At 44.0% G+C, this 18,454-nt stretch overlaps 2 protein-coding genes across 2 annotated transcripts in view; one reads left to right on the top strand and one right to left on the bottom strand.

The window, feature by feature from the left end:
- cdh13 (cadherin 13, H-cadherin (heart)) overlaps window positions 1–18,454 on the bottom strand; it is a 291,682-nt gene that overhangs the window by 39,017 nt on the left and 234,211 nt on the right. Inside the window, exons 9-11 of the mRNA XM_084018321.1 lie at window positions 17,668–17,850; window positions 17,338–17,591; window positions 1,424–1,566 (exon numbers count right to left, since the gene is read on the bottom strand). Of these exons, the coding sequence (XP_083874447.1) occupies window positions 1,424–1,566; window positions 17,338–17,591; window positions 17,668–17,850 (580 nt within the window). The remainder of the gene's footprint in view (window positions 1–1,423; window positions 1,567–17,337; window positions 17,592–17,667; window positions 17,851–18,454) is intronic.
- hsbp1b (heat shock factor binding protein 1b) overlaps window positions 1–18,454 on the top strand; it is a 341,874-nt gene that overhangs the window by 124,200 nt on the left and 199,220 nt on the right. The window lies entirely within an intron of this gene.

The raw sequence follows: 18,454 nt of genomic DNA, 5'->3' as shown, positions 1-18,454 counted from the left end.
TGTCTCAGAGGCTCAACTGATTTTCAGAATGTAGACCATAGCTTTAATATGGGATATTTATAAGTAAATATGGAGATATACAGCCAGCAACCGGTTAGTTTAGCCCATACTGAACCAATAATATCTCATTCTCACCCTTTGTTTTTTTTTGTTAATAAACAATGTCTCATTTGTTTATACATGAGTGTATTAATTAGTGACCTTTAGAGTTGTTGGAAGGTGAAATGTGTTTTTGTTGTAATGCTGTTTCCAGTCTTTATGCTAAGCTAACCAGCTGCTGGTGGTACCATATAAACATTTTCCCAGAATGTGAAACTATCCCTTTAAATCAGATACATAACAGTCTTGTGATCAGTTTATTGAACACCACCGCTAATCTTCCTCGCTGTCCCGTCCACTCACAGTCTTCACCGTCCTCTTCCTCACCCACTTCCTCAGCTTTATATCTCTCTCCCTGTTATCGCCTCTCATGTCCCCGTCCTTTCTCTCCTCCCGTTGACCCGTCCACCTCCTCCTCCTGCCCCCATCATTACTCCTCTTTCAACGCTCATCTTTCTAAAGCTGCTGGGTTTCACCCAGCACAACAGTGCTATTCTGCTGCCTACTAATACAATCTCTCAGTTCCCTTTAATGGATCTGTCAAGAATCTCCCTGAGCATGGGCGAGCAGATAAATTGATAGGGAGAGGGGAGAGAGACATTGAAAGAGAGGGACAAAGAGACAGCGAGACACAGGGAAGAGCGAAGCGAAGAGAGAAAAAAAAAAGGCTCGCCGGGGCACTCATCTGTGTCACGGAGAAGTCTCCGCCGACGCTGCCAGCCAGCGACCATATGTGCCATTGGAAGCGGTGCCACCTCAGGCCATCCCATTATCACCACGGGATAACGACAGCTTCGCTGTGGCCAGGTGAAGCTAACCGGCCGGGCGAGTCCTTTCTCAGAGTGAACTGTACTTATATGTAGAGGCCGGTTTGGGGTCTACTTTTTCATGTTTGCTGTCATGATTCACACAGGAGGTTATCATAATTATGGAAGTGAGACTACATCTACAGTGGGAAGTATTGAAACAAAAAAAAACACCTTAACTGGTTCATTTGAGTGGTAGTTAAAGTCCAAATCTGTTTTTAACACATTTAAATGTGTAAAACTGATTTTTTTTCACTTCTAAAAAATCCACATTTGCTGGATTATGAGCCTTCCTAATAATCCAATTTCTCAGTGATTTTTTTCTGAATACTTGTTGTTCTTTTGTACATATTTTTACACATTTATACCTTTAGTTTTATATTTGTATTGGTTACTATTGTATTTTCTATTTGAAGTCATTTCATTGCTCAGTGTGAACGATGTCTCTACTGAGTGTGTGTGACAATAAAACATCCTGACCTCTATGATTTTCATACTGTAGGGTATCTACCACTCACCGTTATCTGTGGCGATGAAGACAGCTGTGTATTTATTGTCACGGACGTACGGAGACTCGCGGTCCAGCGAGGCCGACGTGTTGACAGTTCCTGCCACCGGGCTCACGCTCAGCCAGCCCGCCGGGTCTCGCAGAACAGCGAACCTGCAAGAGAGGAAATAAAACAGGTGAGGAGTTGGGACTATATAAGCACTAAAACAGCACCTCTTATAGAAGAGATGTCTCAAGTTTAAGGTCCTATATGTTTAGGTTCCATGCATCTCCCACATAGACACAACAACCGACAAGACATTTGAATAATCCATATTTGTCCCCGATTAAAAAAAACGAGTGCATGTGCCGGTGACTGCGGCAGCGCTGCTATTTGAAGATAATGGACGACCTCTTCGAAAAAATCTTGTGGGCAAACGGCCAAGCCGGCATCTCCTTGACGACGAGCCAAAGAGTGGATCGCGACCCCGCTAATGCGGCCACTCAAGCCCAGCCGCTGATGGCCGGCGGATGGTGATTGGAAGGAGCTTGCGTCTGCGTTAATGTCACAGGCGATTGATTCAGGAGCTCTCTGGCACTACTTTCTCTTCATATCCATGCAGAAACGTGCACTCTAAGTGTGTACGGTTGTCGGTGAAACATCACTCCTACATGCACAAAATGCACGCAGAGGAAGCTAAAAGTTCTTCACACACACACACAGGACTACAGACTTTCTTCACCACAAGGCCACTCTTTGCCAAAGTGCTCAGCAGCAGACAAATTGTCTTCGAAATAGAGCACTTCAGCTAACAGAGCGCGACAAAGCCTTGGGAAATGGCTTTGCAATCAACCTCTGCTCAAACCTTTCCCCTCTCGTCCTCACTCACACACACTTTCCCTGCCAGTGATTACTACTGTTAACCCACACGTATGTTCTACTGTAACAGAAGAGGCACTGCCGCGAGGTTAAATGTGCTGTTAATAATGACACGTATATCGTCGTTCATGCTCCCTTTCTTCCCACATGATTCATCAGGACGACTCCTCCAATAAAACAGCCGGGTTACAGGTTATTAACCTCCATATGTCTCGCTCCTCCCATCGCCGACTTCACTATCTCACACACACGGTCTGTGTTACATCATCGTTTCCTCATCACCACACACACACTCATAACACAGTTTTTAGGATATTTGATGTAAAGTACGTTGGACCAAATATATAAACATTATTTTTTTATGGTATGTGTCAGGGTTGATATTATCTTTAATATCTTACTGTATTCCTCAGCAGCATCTTGGTGCTAATAGAGAGTTTGATATTTTGGGAGATATACTTGTTAGCAGCCGGTTAGCCTAGCCAAAGGACTAGAAACAGGGGGAAACAGCCAGCTTGCCTGGCTCCATTTAAAAGGTTACATACTGGACTTTTTATTTCTGCTCTATACTAAACTATATTGTTACTGCTTGGCAACGCGGAGACATCAAGCCATTCTAAGGCACTGCCTCCTACAAACTCAGGCATTTGTGCTGCATTCTGCCTACCGAATGAACGATTAAGAGCTTTATGTCAGACACACGCCATCATAACCAAAGCCCAAAAAGCCCATTTGTGGGAGCTGGTGGACACAGAATGTTGTGAGGTGAGTGCTTTTCTTGTTTCTGATAGATTGAGCGGTGTAAAGCATATGTATGAGGACAAGCCTCTTTGCCTTTCATGGTGGGAAAACAAATATGGTGTCAAACAAACAGGTTGTAAAGCAAAGGGGCGAGTGTACCACGGGCTTTTTTGTGGGCTTTTCGATGTGACGGGCCCTAAATAGTGAGCGAGGAGGGATGGGGGCATGACATGGCTGGACTCACCCAGGTCAATTTCTTTTTTAACTCACTAAGGTGACATTTTTAAGTATGGCTCAAAATAATGACGATAATACAAAATTTTAGTTAAGGGTGCCTGTCTCAAGACACCTTACAGTTAAAACAAAGTCTGAAGAGCATGCATTGCATTGTGGGGCATTTGTCCAGTAAGTTCACATTGCATGCAGAGATTCTTGCACATGTAGTATACATCATGAACGACATCATCAACTCAGTAATAACACGTTAGTATGCGATCCTGAAGGCAGCCCCGTCCTTTGTGCTAAGCTAAGCAGCTGCTGGCTGTCAGCGTACAGACATGAAAGTGTGATTGATCTTCTCATCTAACTTTCAGCAAGAAAGTGAGCAGGTATATTTCCCCAAATGTGTTTTTCTGCTTACAAATAAACCCATCGGGCACTCAAAAATGCTTTCTTCTTTCTTTAAAGGAAAGTCTATTCTTTTCTCTCAAATGTCAATATTGATATCGGCCTCAAAAACCTAGAGTAGCATCGACCCCTGAAATCTTCCCTTAAATGTGCATTTTCATTTGACATGAAGTCAAAGATTCGCTCTCAAGAAACTCTGGGAACCTCCTGCAGACGCCTCGGATATTCTCGAGCTGGCGGTCAAATACAATGGAGCGAAGAGCGGTGAGTCAAATATCAGGCTATGGTGTCTTTGAAGTGGAAATGTCTCCCTGCAGTATTCTACAGACTCGGTTCCTCCTCAATGTGCAAACATGGGGGACCGTCCGTTTGAGTCCTTTAAAGGGCAAATTAGAAAGTCATTAAAAAGCCATTAGGAATATTCATGTGGTTATAGGTGGTTATCTCCGAAACCAGAGAAGGCCAAAACAAATCAGTCAACAAATGAGACAGCACAATGATCACACGTGTCCTCATTCATCTGCAAACACACACACACACACACACACACACACACACACACACACACACACACACACACACACACACACACACACACACACACACACACACACAAAAACAAGCAAAAAGTAAAACGCATGACTGAAAGCAAAAGTGTTTTTGCTTGCACTGTGAAATATTTTCTCAAGACAGCAAAGTGATTTGTCCAGATTGTGCTCGAGTGGCAAAAACAGTCATATCGCGACCCCCCACTGTGACCTTAATGGTGGTCTTTCCTCTGTTCCACAGAGATACACCCTTAGGGATCACTAGGTGCTGCTGAAGCTGGCACCAGGGCCCAGTCAGGGGTGTGTGTGTGTGTGTATAAGAGCATTTGCAGTTGTCTGGTGCACCTGACTGGTGCTCCATTCAAGGTGAACCAGAACCAGAGACGAAATATAATTCCAACCTACGAGGCTCTTTTAAATTCTATTCCACACGCCTCCGAGTGTTTCTTTTCAGTTTGTAAGCATTGCAAATTTAAATGATCCACTTTTAAGTCGAAAATACAACAATTTAACAAAACTGCAGGCACTCGCTAAATTTATTGTGTGTTTTGCAAATTTTTTGTCGTAATTCCGCAGGGGGTTTTCATTTCACCAGCGTTTAATAATGTGGCAAAAGGCAAGAAAAATATAAACAAATGCTACAATAACATGGCACAAAGTGGTGCTTGATAAAACCTAAAAGAAACACTTCAACAATACATATTGCGTATGTAAATAATGAGTTTCACTGTCGCTCTGGTGGATGTGTGAGGCAGGTGAGCTCTGATCTGAAGAGAAGGAGACAGAAAGAGGCTCGCCGCCCACGTTATCCAGTGAAGGGCCAGAAAGCTCTGATACGCTGTGCACATCTGGATGTTTTTTTTTGTTGTTGTTGATGTTAGCAGGTGCGAGTGAGACACACTAAATAAGAGAGAGATCATTCGTGGTAAGAGCTCATTTAGAGGGGAAACATATGGCGAGCGCTGTAAAGGCTCTTTGCATAAATGCCGATCGTTGCTTGTTTGTTTTCTCTTAAGCGAGATGTTGCTGGCACCGAGTGATGGAGCATGGTGGCTAGATTCCACTTTTAAATGCCCACAGGTTTACTGCATATAGAGGAAAAACTAATATGGACGATGGCTCTCTAATACTAATACGGCGTTGCACTTTTCTCATAAAGAAAGTCGCCCATTTCAACATCCACACCACTCCTTTCAGTCCTAGTTTGTTCTTCAAATTCTGGAGAAACATCTGCATCTTCAGGTGCTCAATGATTCATAGATCTGTCTCCTGTTTGTTGCCGGGCAGGTTGCGTACGGTTGTTACAACAGCCACCTGCTGCTGCCAAGCACAAGTGGGTTTCCAGTGGGGGTCGATGGGTAATTACGCCCTCACCTCCCTCTCTGAATGTGCATCATTAAGCTTCACGTAACAGACCAGGATGGCTGGTCAGGTCATGCATATTCTGATTTTAAGAGGTAAATTGGTTTGGAGCAGAGAAGCACTGGTTTTTCCAGCTCAAGGTCTGGGACCCCCGTCCAGGGAGCTGTGACGGGATTTTAGGAGGTTGATGGGAGATTTATATCACGTAAAGATAAACATGCAAAGATATATATTGCTGTGTTACTTTTCATCCTTGAGTTTGGGCTTACTTACTTACAATCATCAGTTAATTACCCACACCCCTATATCAGCTGCTGCAGGCTTCACTTCATTTTCGAGTTGTGGTGTGTGGCGTGTGCAGGTGGGGGCTCTTCAAAAGGCTGACAGCTCGACTCCTGTTTGGCTGATTAAAATGCCCAGCGGTGAGGAGGGAGACGGCGATGCATAATGAGACAAAGATCAGTGTCAAACAACACCGGCGATTCCCAGGTGTTTCTGCTCAGCTTTAAAAATGCAATGATTTGAACCGTCTGAGGCAAAAAGAGATCCCGCGACTCATTTGCATATTTTAAATTGGCTGTAAGTAGGCGTGCGTAAAGAGAGGAGAAGGTGAAATAGCTCTGCACTGTTTGGTCACTTGAAACGCTGACCCTTTTGTCCTCCTATGAAAGTCGATTATGAAACACCTTATGCAGATAAACACACACCAGCGGCAGCACATAAGAGCTTAGTGCTGCTAGTTTAAGTGTCAGTTTTCCCCTTTTTCACTTTTCTGCAGTGCACTGCAACACGAGTGTGCACTTGGATGGCAATGACAGCATATTACAGGAAAACCCATTATGTCTTTCTCTCATACCGTCGTCTCCCCCCCCCTTTCTCTCTCTCTTGTTCTTCCCGTCTTACATTATCTTTAAACCTCTCTCTATCACTTTATTCTCTCTCTCCCGCCGGCAAGATCTTCCCGTGATTGGAGTCTAACTTACTGAGAGAAAGGAGAGCCGATGCTCGTAGCGTGCTTCAGAAAGAGCTATCGAGCGCAAAGTACAGGGGTCGAGCTGACTTGTGTTCGGTCGTAACTGTGCAAATTCGCAGCTAGTAAAGCAAGAGGAGGAGGAGGAGGATGGGAGGAAGGAGGGAGGGGTGCGGAGCAGGAAGGGCGAGATAAGAATAGGGGTCGAGAAGGGAGATAAGACCTGGACACATGAGACTCAAACTGTGAATAAGTGTGCAATGACAATGAATTCTCTCCACTTTTTTTATCGCCGACTCCTCCCCGGCTCTATTTTTTCTCTGGCGGTGACGTCTGAGGTGCCAGTCAGAGTCCCAGTTTTGCAAACCTGCACCCAGAAATAACTGACCTTCCCGCAATTATCTCCGAATGAATTTGGGTGCAACTCGACCCATTTATTTAAAAAGGCTCAGAGGTTCTAAGGGGTATGATCGGGATGTACAATGGCTGAAATAAATAAATAAATAATGCAAATAACTTGCCGTGGCAGGAAGTCATGTTTTAAATGGATTGCGTTGCGTGCTCAGGCCAACGTATTGGCACAGACGTCTCTTCAAGGTCACATTTAATATACTCAGCTCAAACAGTGTGGGTACCTCCATTAAAGCGGCTACGATCAATATTTTAATGTTAATAATAGATGCCAAGACCACTTGTACGTGACGGGTGTCACTAGTAGTGAAATACCCAGATTAAAAGCATCATCTGACTCTTCAGTTCCCCTCATCTCTAAAACATCTTCACCAGTAAAAACAGATTGCACACAATCTGCCTGGCACCCAGCAGTCGACAGACACTATCTTTATTCATTTATGATTAATTAAGTCAAGCATTTACTGTAGCTGCCAAACATTTCCCTAAGGAGTCGGTGGAGACCAAACCTAGAGCTAAAAAAGCAATTAGCAAATCTCCCATCGTCATATGGAGATTTATGTGGCCAGACATATCTGGACTGTTATGATAAATAAAATGATGCTAGTAAAGTTGAATATATGGACTTCTTTTAGTATGTTTGTTTATTTCACCAGCAGAACACTGAGACGCCCCATCTCCTGCTTTTAGATGTTGAAGTGTTAAAAACAGTCCTGCTTTAACTTTGTTTAGGATCAGTTGAGCGTTCCTCCACAGCCGAAGGCGTTAAAGTGGGTGGGACAGCTGACTCAGAGCCGATGTGAATTCAAAGTATTCACCCGCAGACGTCTGATTCATCTTCTGCAAAAGTACCGAGCGCCAGGAATGATCCGGCCCATTGCAGGAATCTGGTGTTTTTGTGGTAAGGCCTTGACTTTCTCCCCTCTTGACACGGCTAAAAGCAACAGAAACAACCACTGCATTTCACCTTCAACATGTAACTGAGCTAAAGTGAGGCATTTTCTGGAATAAGCGTTCAGCGTTCAAAAACATTTAAATTCCTTTTTGATCTGCAAAAATGCAGAACTGTGATTCTCTGATACACTGTTGCCCATAATGTTGGAATATTGTGTTTTCAGACACAATCCTCTGTTTATTCCCATTTAAATGCACCAGTAGTCACGTTTGAGCAGCTGCAATGATTACATTATGTGTCCCAATTACCCAGGTGGAATGAATTCATGCATAACATTTTTTTTGGTGCTATTCAAGACAAGAAATTTCCAACTTTATGGGCGACCCTGTAAATTGTGGTGCTTTTCTAACACAGTGACAGACGGAGGGGAAATGACTTGGAAGCCATTGTGGTTGAAAAATATGGGACTCCTTTGGGGGTCGCCTCCAAAGGCCTCGTTGAGCAGCTCTGGGCTGGATTTCAACCTTAAACTGAGCTGAGAGGCCAACCACTGCTCAGGTCATGTGGACAAATGACCCACGTCACACCTGTTCATATTTCTGCTCTGTATCAGCACCGTGCAGCAGGTCCATACGGGGGAAATAAATGTGACAGCACTGGAAAAGGGGGGAAAGTAAACGCCGGCGCCCGTCGCATCAATCATGTGTCACCGAGGTTCAGTCGAAGGTTGGTCTCTGTGTACGTGTCGGCTAGGAAAGTATGTTAACTTGGATCATGAAAAGGTGTAGAATAAGATGTGATGGTGTACAGTGCTGGATTAATATGCATAATTATGAAAATGAGGGATTAAATTGGCAATCATGGACAAATGTCACGGCGTGACAAGATGTGATGAAAAACCATCATTAACATACAACTCAGAGACAGGCTTTAGCACTCGGAAGGCAGGGATTAGCTCGTAGGAACACATGGAAACAGCTAATGTTGAGCCTAACTGGCCAACAGCCTTAATCATAGATGAGTCGTGCAAAAATGCAGGAAGCAGATCAGACGTTGTGAAAGTTGAAAAACAAAGAAAAGGGGAGCCAGAGGAGAAATGATTCTTTCTCAAGTGAAAGAAGCCACTTTCTTTTTCTAAGTCTTTGTACTTTGATTTCCTCATACAGTCTCTTTTCTCTGCTCCAGGGTCCTACCCGAGCCTGATTTAGGTCCGAGAGCGTGAACAAACACCTCAAAAAAGCCTCCAAGGCTCTCCTCTGCCTTTTCAGCCCGTTAACCGTTGTTTGCTGTGAGCCAGGTAGAATCAAGTGGAGGCTCCACGCCAACAACTGCAGACGGTCCGCTGAGGACGGCGAACAAAGACCCACAGTGTCGACTTAACAGCAACAGCGGAGACGAGGCGGGCTGCAAATCAAAGACCAAAATGAAAGCTTTGCATTGTCAATATTTGGCAAGGAGCCGAGACGAGCGTGCAAGGTCGGTCACATGACACATGAAGGCACTGTCTCCTCGAGGGCTCCTCCACAAGTGTGCTCTCCTCACCGAGTGTAACACGCTTTCCATAAATTAGCGAGCTCGAGGAACACAACACGGGACCCAAAAAAAGAGAAGTTATTATCATAATAAGGTGCATAATAGCACCCTCTTTGCATCAGTTGAAAACCATAACCTTGTAATTAAGAGGAAGAAAAGCAATTTACTCCTGCTTCACCAAACAGCATCGCTCTCTCCCCTGTTCCTCTTGGCATCTTTCAGGATGGTTTTAATCATTTCCTGGCACACCGGCGCTATGACTAAAGCCTCTCCCTGCCCCGCTCTCTCTCTCCGTCTCCTTCTCTCCCACTCGCTCGCCCCTCCTCTACCACATGTTTGGCGAGCCTTTACTCGGCTGCTGGGAACGAGAAACAAATCTAAACATCTGATTAGCCTGTAATCAGCCCTTCACGTCCCAGAGAGACGGATGAAAGGGAGGGGGGAAAACGAGGAGACTGGATGACTCCCTGCAGAGTCGCATTAAAATTAAAAACTGGTAACATATCCTTGAAACTTTCCCTGAGACAGCTTGTCTCCGGCTTTGAGATGATGCAACGAAGCCCCCGAAACTGTAGCTCTGCACAGCCATGTCCCATTTAGGGTGGCGGTTTGGTGAAGCTCCGGATTGTGGGAGACTGCAGAGTAAAGCAGCAACTTAAAGGTTGAGAAGGTGATTCTATTCAGAAACACTTTCTGTTATATTGCATGAAATCCTCGTAACAATGGATACGTTCAATTCTCAGACATGAGGAACAAATAAAAAATGTCATCTGCGGACGTGGCAAGACTGTAAAAACCTTGTCCAATCAAAACGTCAGGCCGAAGTGAAGGGGGCGGGACTTTGACGTTTTACCGATGCGTTCAAATTCTCTGTGGTCCTTTTGATACTTTTACAGCAGTTACGTGAAACGTGCAGTGTTGGGCAACTTACTCTAAAAAAGTAACTAGTTAAAGTACTAGTTACTTCTCCCAGAAAGTAACTAAAGTAGTTACTGAGTTACACATTGTAAAAGTAACTAGTTACTTTGGAAAGTAACTATTGCGTTACTTTCAAAGAATTTTTAGATACTGATGTGTCAAATAATTTGGACCCCATCTCCATCCCTCTATGACGGAACTTAAAATACATGTGCGTGTTTAATTATTTATGATAAATCTGAGTATTATAATGATACTCAATACATTCCAAACAGAAATCCACAGTGCACAAATCTAAACCATTTTAGTGGAGATATTATAATTACTATGCTTATAGAGTGGATTGATAACACAATATATCTTTTGGAAAATCATGTAGCAAAACATTATCAACCAATTCTAATCCAATAGTAATAATAACAACAATAATAATAATACATTTTATTGATCAGATTATTGAGAGCTTTTTAAATGATGAGGAGGATCTTGAAGTGGATATGCTGCTTTATTGGGAGCCAGTGAAGGTGTTGCAGGATGGGTGTAGAAGTCTCTTATGTCCACTTTTCTTTTAGACATCCTGGCTGCGTCTAATTACCAAACACACATACACACGCACGCACATACGCACACGGACACCGATTCAAACGTTAATGTAAAAGAAACCTCTGATAATACAATCCTTCTAGCTGACGTGAACCAGGCAGAACAAACTCCCAACGCACAGTAGCGGACTCCTGACCGCAGACTAGCAGACCGTCGGTGTGCAAGATGGAGTGACAGCGGGGACGGCCAATCACACAAGAAACGGCAGAGCCAATAGAGGAGCTTGTGGGCGGTCTAAACTAAGGGAAACAGGCTTCAGCTTGAGCGGCCGTTTTCCGCTTGGTCCTAGTGCTTGACGCATCTCTGTTTACTATAGCGTAACTTCAGTTTTTTTCTGCCTTCAATGAGGTAACGCGACACATTTTTTGGCAGTAACGATAACGGCATTATAATAATGAGATGAGTAATCAATTAGATTACTCGTTACTGAAAAAAGTAACGCCGTTACTTATAACGCCGTTATTCCCATCACTGGAAACGTGCAAGAGGAGATTTCACCAAAAGAACAGACAAAGCAACAATGCAGGAAATATAGCAAATACAATTCATATGGTAATGAAACCAGGGTGTTATGTAACTGTGGTTATGGCAAAAATCGGTTTTGAACCTTTCTGTTCTCACACCGATTTCTGTTCTCTGCGTGGGCTGTTTATTGTCACCGCTAACAAATAAAGTAGATATCAGTCAGAGAAATGAGACATCAACAGCCCTCTTACGCTCTAACAACATGTCAAAGAAAAAAGACAAAATTCTTCCAACATACATTTCTAGCACTGACAAATAAAAAGGATTATTGGCACGTTGATTGAACTGAGATCGTGTCACGCACAAGTTATTCCCACCCAGCCTACACACATTTGTTGTACGAATGACCCAGTTAGCAGGTTTTTAACAGGGTGATTCTTTTTATATGGTGTGTTGAAAGAAAAGTGTGAGAGAGAGAGAGAGAGAGAGACACAGAAAACTTCTGGCCAGGCAAATGTGCTCCGTTGTGAGCCACTTTGATCTTCGGGCCAACTTTTGGAATTAGTGAATACATGTTCAAGCATTATTGATTTCCTCTTGACTTCGCTGTCCTGTTCCATCCCCATTTCCCTGCTCGATGCAGCCAGAATTTTAAACTGCAGACGCGTGCAGGAAACGGGCAGTCTCAGCCAATCACATCTTTTTTGATAACAATCTACTTGCGTTATTAAAAAAAAAAAAGAGTCAGTGGGTGAATTGCTCTTCCTTCCTCACATCCTGTCCTCCCCCGTGTGTGCTCTCTTGGTACGTCTCGCTGTCATCTTTATCTCATGTCCTGCATCCTCTCTCTCTCTCTCTCTCTCTCTCTCTCTCTTCGTTATCCCGCTCAGACAGCGACAATTTCAGGCAGATCTTTAGGCGATCATGCTGTCTGACCCCCTCAAAGGTCAGCCTTTGTAGCACTCGACACCTCTCTCCTTCACACAGACTCTGTCATCCTCCCAGCCTGTCTGTCCGCCCGTTGATCTGTCTCACTGTCTTTCTTACCTCGGCTCCTCAAAAGAAACCTGCCAGCGTTCGTTGCCTGACGTTCCGGCTTCCCATCCCATATCCCTTTAAGTCCCGTCCCTTTTAACTCGAATATGACCGGAGTGAGAAGTGAATGTGGAAAAAGCTCCTGAATAATAGACAACCCCACTGTTTGAGATTCTCTCCACTTTCAAAAAGCCAGGAGAAGAAAAAAAAAGATGATTTTTGGAGGAGATGTAGAAGTCGAAGTGGAGTTGGTTAAACTGCCATGTATAGTTTAGTGTATTGTGACAACAAATACTATGAGAAACACACAGGAAATCTTTTTGTTTTGATGCAATCGACCGTTTTCTCCTTCAGACTCTATCCATCTGTTGTCAAAGCGCTGGGTTTCATCTGTCTGCAGCATCTCCATGTGGTGGGGGAATCTTAGGAAACGTCTGCTTTATTTTGACCTGTTGTCTGGTTTCGGGGCAAAAAAAGCCTCAAATATTTACTCTGATCACTTCAAGGAGAAACAAAAGCACCAACCCCACGCTGTGGACGGGAAATATGAAGAAAAACAAAGCTCAACTCTGCAAAGACTGTGTTCAAGTTACCTCCTGTTAGAAAGACTATCAAGCATCAGCGGATATTTGACAACCTCTTATCGCTGCAAATGAGACGTAATTGAATTAGCCAAACTTTCTTAATGACACTTTAGATTATTTGCTCCCCTCTTCACAGCCTACTGGATTGGCACCGGAGCAGCATGAAGAGTCAATTTTCAAGATTGGGATTTGAGGAAATATCAAAACTTTCTGACTAAACTTTTCTTCCAAATGTTCGTGTACAAAACTACCCTGAAGTGATGTTTACTCAATGTCAAGTGCCCACGCGTCAGGCAGAACACTTCTGGGTGTCAGAGGTTTACCAGAAATACAGGAAACTTTTTTTAAAAGCAAGTGTGAGTCTCCCGCCAACGCTGTCGTATCTCTCTGTGTGATGTGGCTTTCTTCAGCGACGTCGTGAAACGAGTTCTAGCCAAATTCTTCGGCAATGTGATTATGTAACGTATCCGTTTTTCTAAGGTCATTGAAGAGTTTCACGAAAGTAAAATTGCTTTGTTGTCATTTTTAATGATTCTTTTCACCACTGTGTCAAATAAAGTAGAATCAAAAACATAACTCTCTCCGCCCGCGAGCGGCGTTTTAATTAATGCTATTTAACATTTACAAAAAACACCTATTAATGGATTCATGTGAAGTGTAAGAGTCATGTGAAACGTTTCTTTTATCATTAGATAAAGATTTAATTACATCACCTGCAGAAAAACTCTTTTTGCTTCACGTCGTCGACACTGAAACGAGAGCATCCGGGGCTCGAGACTTCAAAGAGCTCGTTGTCAAAGTGTAACAGATTTAATTTATTTATCCGCTGGAATGTTGCACCCTGCAGGCAAATAACTGGATTGTCGACGATATTAAGAAAGAAAAAAAGGTTAAGGAAAGCTGTCTAATAACCTGCATAATGAGATAGCCCCGATTAACCCCACTATGTTCTTGTCAGCTGTGAGCAGGTAAATGAGAGGCTTCACAGCACGGCCTTACATATGATATATATATATATATATATATATATATATAGGGCTTTTATTTTGAAAGGTGCGAAAAGGCGCAGTATAAGTTTAGTGTATTTTCACAAATGAATAAATGCATTCATTGTGATCCGTGCCATTCTCTCACACCGCCTTCAGAGGCAATTAGGGGTTCAGTGTCTTGCCCAAGGACACTTCGGCATGCAGGCCAGAGGAGCCGGGAATTGAACCAATCGACGACATGCTCAACTTCCTCGGAGCCACAGCCACAAATTGATGGCTGAGTCCAATCAGCTCAGTTAGAGGATTTTTCGGCTAAATGTGATGAGCCAACAATTTTGGCATCGACTAAAATGACACTCGCAAATGTGAATTTTGCCAAAGCAGCGCGGTAAATATTTCATCCCCCATTAAACCTGTCTGAATGCAGTCAAACAGCTTAGTACAATGACAATAAAGTAACCCTTTTCCACCAGTGTTCTAACGGGGTTGCAACGATGTGCTCGGCTGGAGGATGGGTTTGGGAGTCTAACCAGCCTGAGGAAGGAAGCTGATCTGAAGTCTAGTGGTTCGACACATTTCTTTATCTCTTGCCAAAGGGCAGCGGGGTGAACGGCTGTGGGCTTCTAGATCGCCAACATCGCTGATGGTCGCTAGATCGCCACCAACGATGTTCTGGCTGATTTCAATCACCTGCTTTGTGCCTCTCAGGCCAGTTTGTAATGTTTCCAGTCAGGATGCTTCTATCGCTCCGCTGTAAACACTTTCATTTGTTTATTCTGGGTGTGATGACCAGGCTGGTTTGTGAAAGCTGATATAGGAACTTAAAACGCTTCATTTGAGCGTGGAAATTATTATAATAAATCACAGCAGAGCCCCACGTAATAATACCTCATCAACATGTTCAGTGGATGCACCTTATTGTTGTTGATAAAGAATTAAATGTTCCTAAAAAAAACCACAAACAATCACAAATGTGTGTGTGTGTGTGTGTGTGTGCTACTGACATGGTGAGTCACGCCGATTGTGCTCCATGTCAAATGAATTTGACCTATGCATCCCAAGAGGCAGACACACACACACACGCACACACACACACACACACACACACACACACACACACACACACACACACACACACACACAAACAGACATACTCACACAGTTATGCAGGGACAGACGGGGAGGAGAGAGAAGAAGGCAAACAGATTTCCACCTATTTTTATGATCTCTTTGCTGTTTCTGTGCACGCTCTGCTCTGCTCTCCCCCCCCCCCCACAACTGTCTGTCTGCCACAGTGTACTCAACCTGTCTGCGGGTCACAGTCATGACACTTCAAAGTCACTGTTACTGGCAAAATGTCAGCGGATGAAACGACAACAAACGCAGGAGGCCATGGAATAAATAGAGGAATGTACGCTGAAGATGAGAGGAGCGGAGCGGCGAGGATGAAGTCAGAGCGAAGCCGGTATATACGACTCCAAGATCAGTCGACGATGCAAAGGAGGTGTCATAAACACAGAGCCCTCCGTGGCTATACATAGATGAAATGTCATCAAAATGTCTTTGGAGGAGGCTTCTTGAGTTATCAATATAGCTTAAAAATGCAAATATCAAAATAGTCAGCATGTCAGAGAAAGAAAAACACACGCAGACGACAAACAAGTCAACATCCTAACTTACCCCGACCTAACCCGAGTGAGTCATATCCACAAGAATTCATTATTTTCACGCTGTTGTTCAGCGACAACGTACCATTGAACCGCACGTCCTGCATCGGCAGGAAGTCCGTCCGTGGGAGTGCTATTCAGCAGCGGTGAATTGTGGTAAACGGGTTCATCGAGACCAACAGCTGCCGAAGGACAAGCTGTCAAGACTGAATGCAGAATTTAGAGAAAGAACTGTTGAAGTTCTACTAGATGAACTAGATGAAACTGTTTCCCACTTCACAATTTGTCTGGAGAAAACTTTTTGTTCACTCGACGGAGAGAAATCATTGGAACTGTTCCTGGAAGCCACTCTATTTAGACTGAAGCTATGAGGCGCTAATGATCCAAGATCCTTTCAAGCTTCAACATTTCAGTGTCAGACAGACAGACAGACAGACAGACAGACAGACAGACAGACAGACAGATAGATAGATAGATAGATAGATAGATAGATAGATAGATAGATAGATAGATAGATAGATAGATAGATAGATAGATAACAACAACAATAATAATAACATAATTATATATAAGGAAATCTAAAAACACAAATAAAAAAGTAAAAGTGAACACTAGAGAAAAGGTCCAGCAGCTAAAAGTGTGTGTGTGTGTGTGTGTGTGTGTGTGTGTGTGTGTGTGTGTGTGGGTGCGTTTCTCGATGGGTTAATCTATATCTATATATGCTACATAACGACTCGGCGTTATGTAGCATTTGATGCCGACATGGCGACTACGTTTACAGCACATAAAGCTGCATCACTAATTTGAGCATTAAAGTTACAAGGTGGTGAGTTTTATTTCCCTGGGTCATTACTAGCGCCGTGTGTCTACTTAACGCTATCCTTTATATCACATATATAACCCCCACGGTGCAGGAAGAGAGCAACCTAAATCAAATAAAAATTAGGCCTGAAAGCCAATAAATGCAATGATGAGTTTTCCATCCTGTAAAAAAGGAAATGCATCACACGCTGTGGGGCCTCCCTCCCTGTAGAAACACGAGGAATATTTTTTTTTTATTGTAGCACATAGTGAAGCTAATAGCCTTTCTGTTATGATGATGTTATGTGAGGGAGGGATTGTTTTCCCGTGACATAGTTAAAGTTAACGAGCGGTCCCGCTCTGTGACTCTTCCATTGACCGGGGTAAACGGTTTGACCCGGGCCTGTAAATTGCAGATTGCCTGTTTGTACAACACAGACGGGTAAAGCAGTAAACGACGGAGGAGGAGATGGAGGAGACGGAGCGGACGAGACGGATGAAATTATCTGAAAGCTCACTGACATAAGAGAAGTGCCCTTCTGTGCTTCTTCAAACTTTAGAAGTAGCATTCGGTTCTGTTGCACAACTGAAAGCGATGGTTCAGAGTAAAATGCACCCTAGGTAATTTCCACCATGACATCCAGCCAAACACCCCCTCAGAAGCATTTTTAGCGATGGTCAGCATTGGTCAAGATACATCTTGTATATCTCGTAAATTACCCCACTAATAATGCATGGAATGTTACCAAACTTCTGCAGTAGTACACATAGGGTCTGTACTCACAAAACAAGGCATTTTAAAGTTTGTAAGTATACCAGGAGTTGTCATGGTGGAAATGACCGAGGGTGCATTTTACTCCGAACCATCGCTTGAACCGAGTGAACGTGAATGAAGATCAGAAATCCATCTCCTTACTTGATGCTCTGTCTCTGTAGGATATCCGGATCTGTGGCGTTGAGCGAGGCCACGAAGCTGCCCACCGGGATGTTCTCCATCTTGGTGACCACCAGGGGGTCGGGGAAGAAGACGGGGCCCTCGTTGATGTCCAGGACCGTGACGTGGACGGTTGCCGTGGAGCTGGGCCCGTAGCCCACGTCGGGGACCAGAGGGTCCTCGTTCTCCACTTTGATGAGCAGCGTGTGGAACGCCGAGGCCTCGTAGTCCAGAGGCTGAAGGGGCGGAGACGGTTGTGAGTTCATGTAACCGCGGCAATGAAGGCATGCGACAGTTTGATATATACGTTACCTTGACAACAGACAGCATTCCCTCGTTGTTGTCCGGGTTGGTTTGGATGTCGAAGCTCAGGGTGGGGTTTCCCGTAACAATGGAGTAGATGGCTCTCCACGCCCCCGTGTCGGGGTCGTCCCGGTCGTCCACCGTCAGGTTGACCACGACGCCCGTCGAGCCCTCGTACACGAACGCCTCGAACTGTTAGAGGAGACGGACGGAACCGGCGTTAGAGAGCACGGAGAGCCGAGCAGCTAACAGCACAAATCAGACTCAGAGGACGATGCAGACTTTCTATTCGGAGTGGAATTACAGTAGGTATTTAAATTCATGAATTCATGCTCATCCCAAATCTCCATACCATGAATCTAGACATGAGTACCTGCTGAGTTCTCTAATCAGACACACACACACACACACACACACACACACACACACACACACACACACACACATACACACTGTTTGCACGTACAAGCTAATATCTGTTCAATACATTTATAGCTAATGAGCACAAACAGTCCAGCGGGATATTCTGTGAGAGCCAAAGAGCAAAGAGTCTGATTGGATCGAAGGTTCCTGTAGAGTTTCTAAACACCAGCAACGTTTTTACAAAACAATGTGCAGACGTGTGACATGCATCGTTGCCGGTGTTTCTTTGCTCCTCCACCGGAGGCAGTAAAGCACAAAGAGGGGTAGGAGTCAACGAAGACGAGAAGAGAGAAAGACGACACGTGAACCATGGATGGAAAGAAAGCAGGATTTGAATAATGGATGGAGATGTAATACACAATGTAAAGAAATG

The sequence above is a fragment of the Eutrigla gurnardus genome, assembly GCF_963514095.1.
Source record: "Eutrigla gurnardus genome assembly, chromosome: 9".
Taxonomy (NCBI): domain Eukaryota; kingdom Metazoa; phylum Chordata; class Actinopteri; order Perciformes; family Triglidae; genus Eutrigla; species Eutrigla gurnardus.
This window is presented reverse-complemented; position numbering and strand designations above follow the sequence as displayed.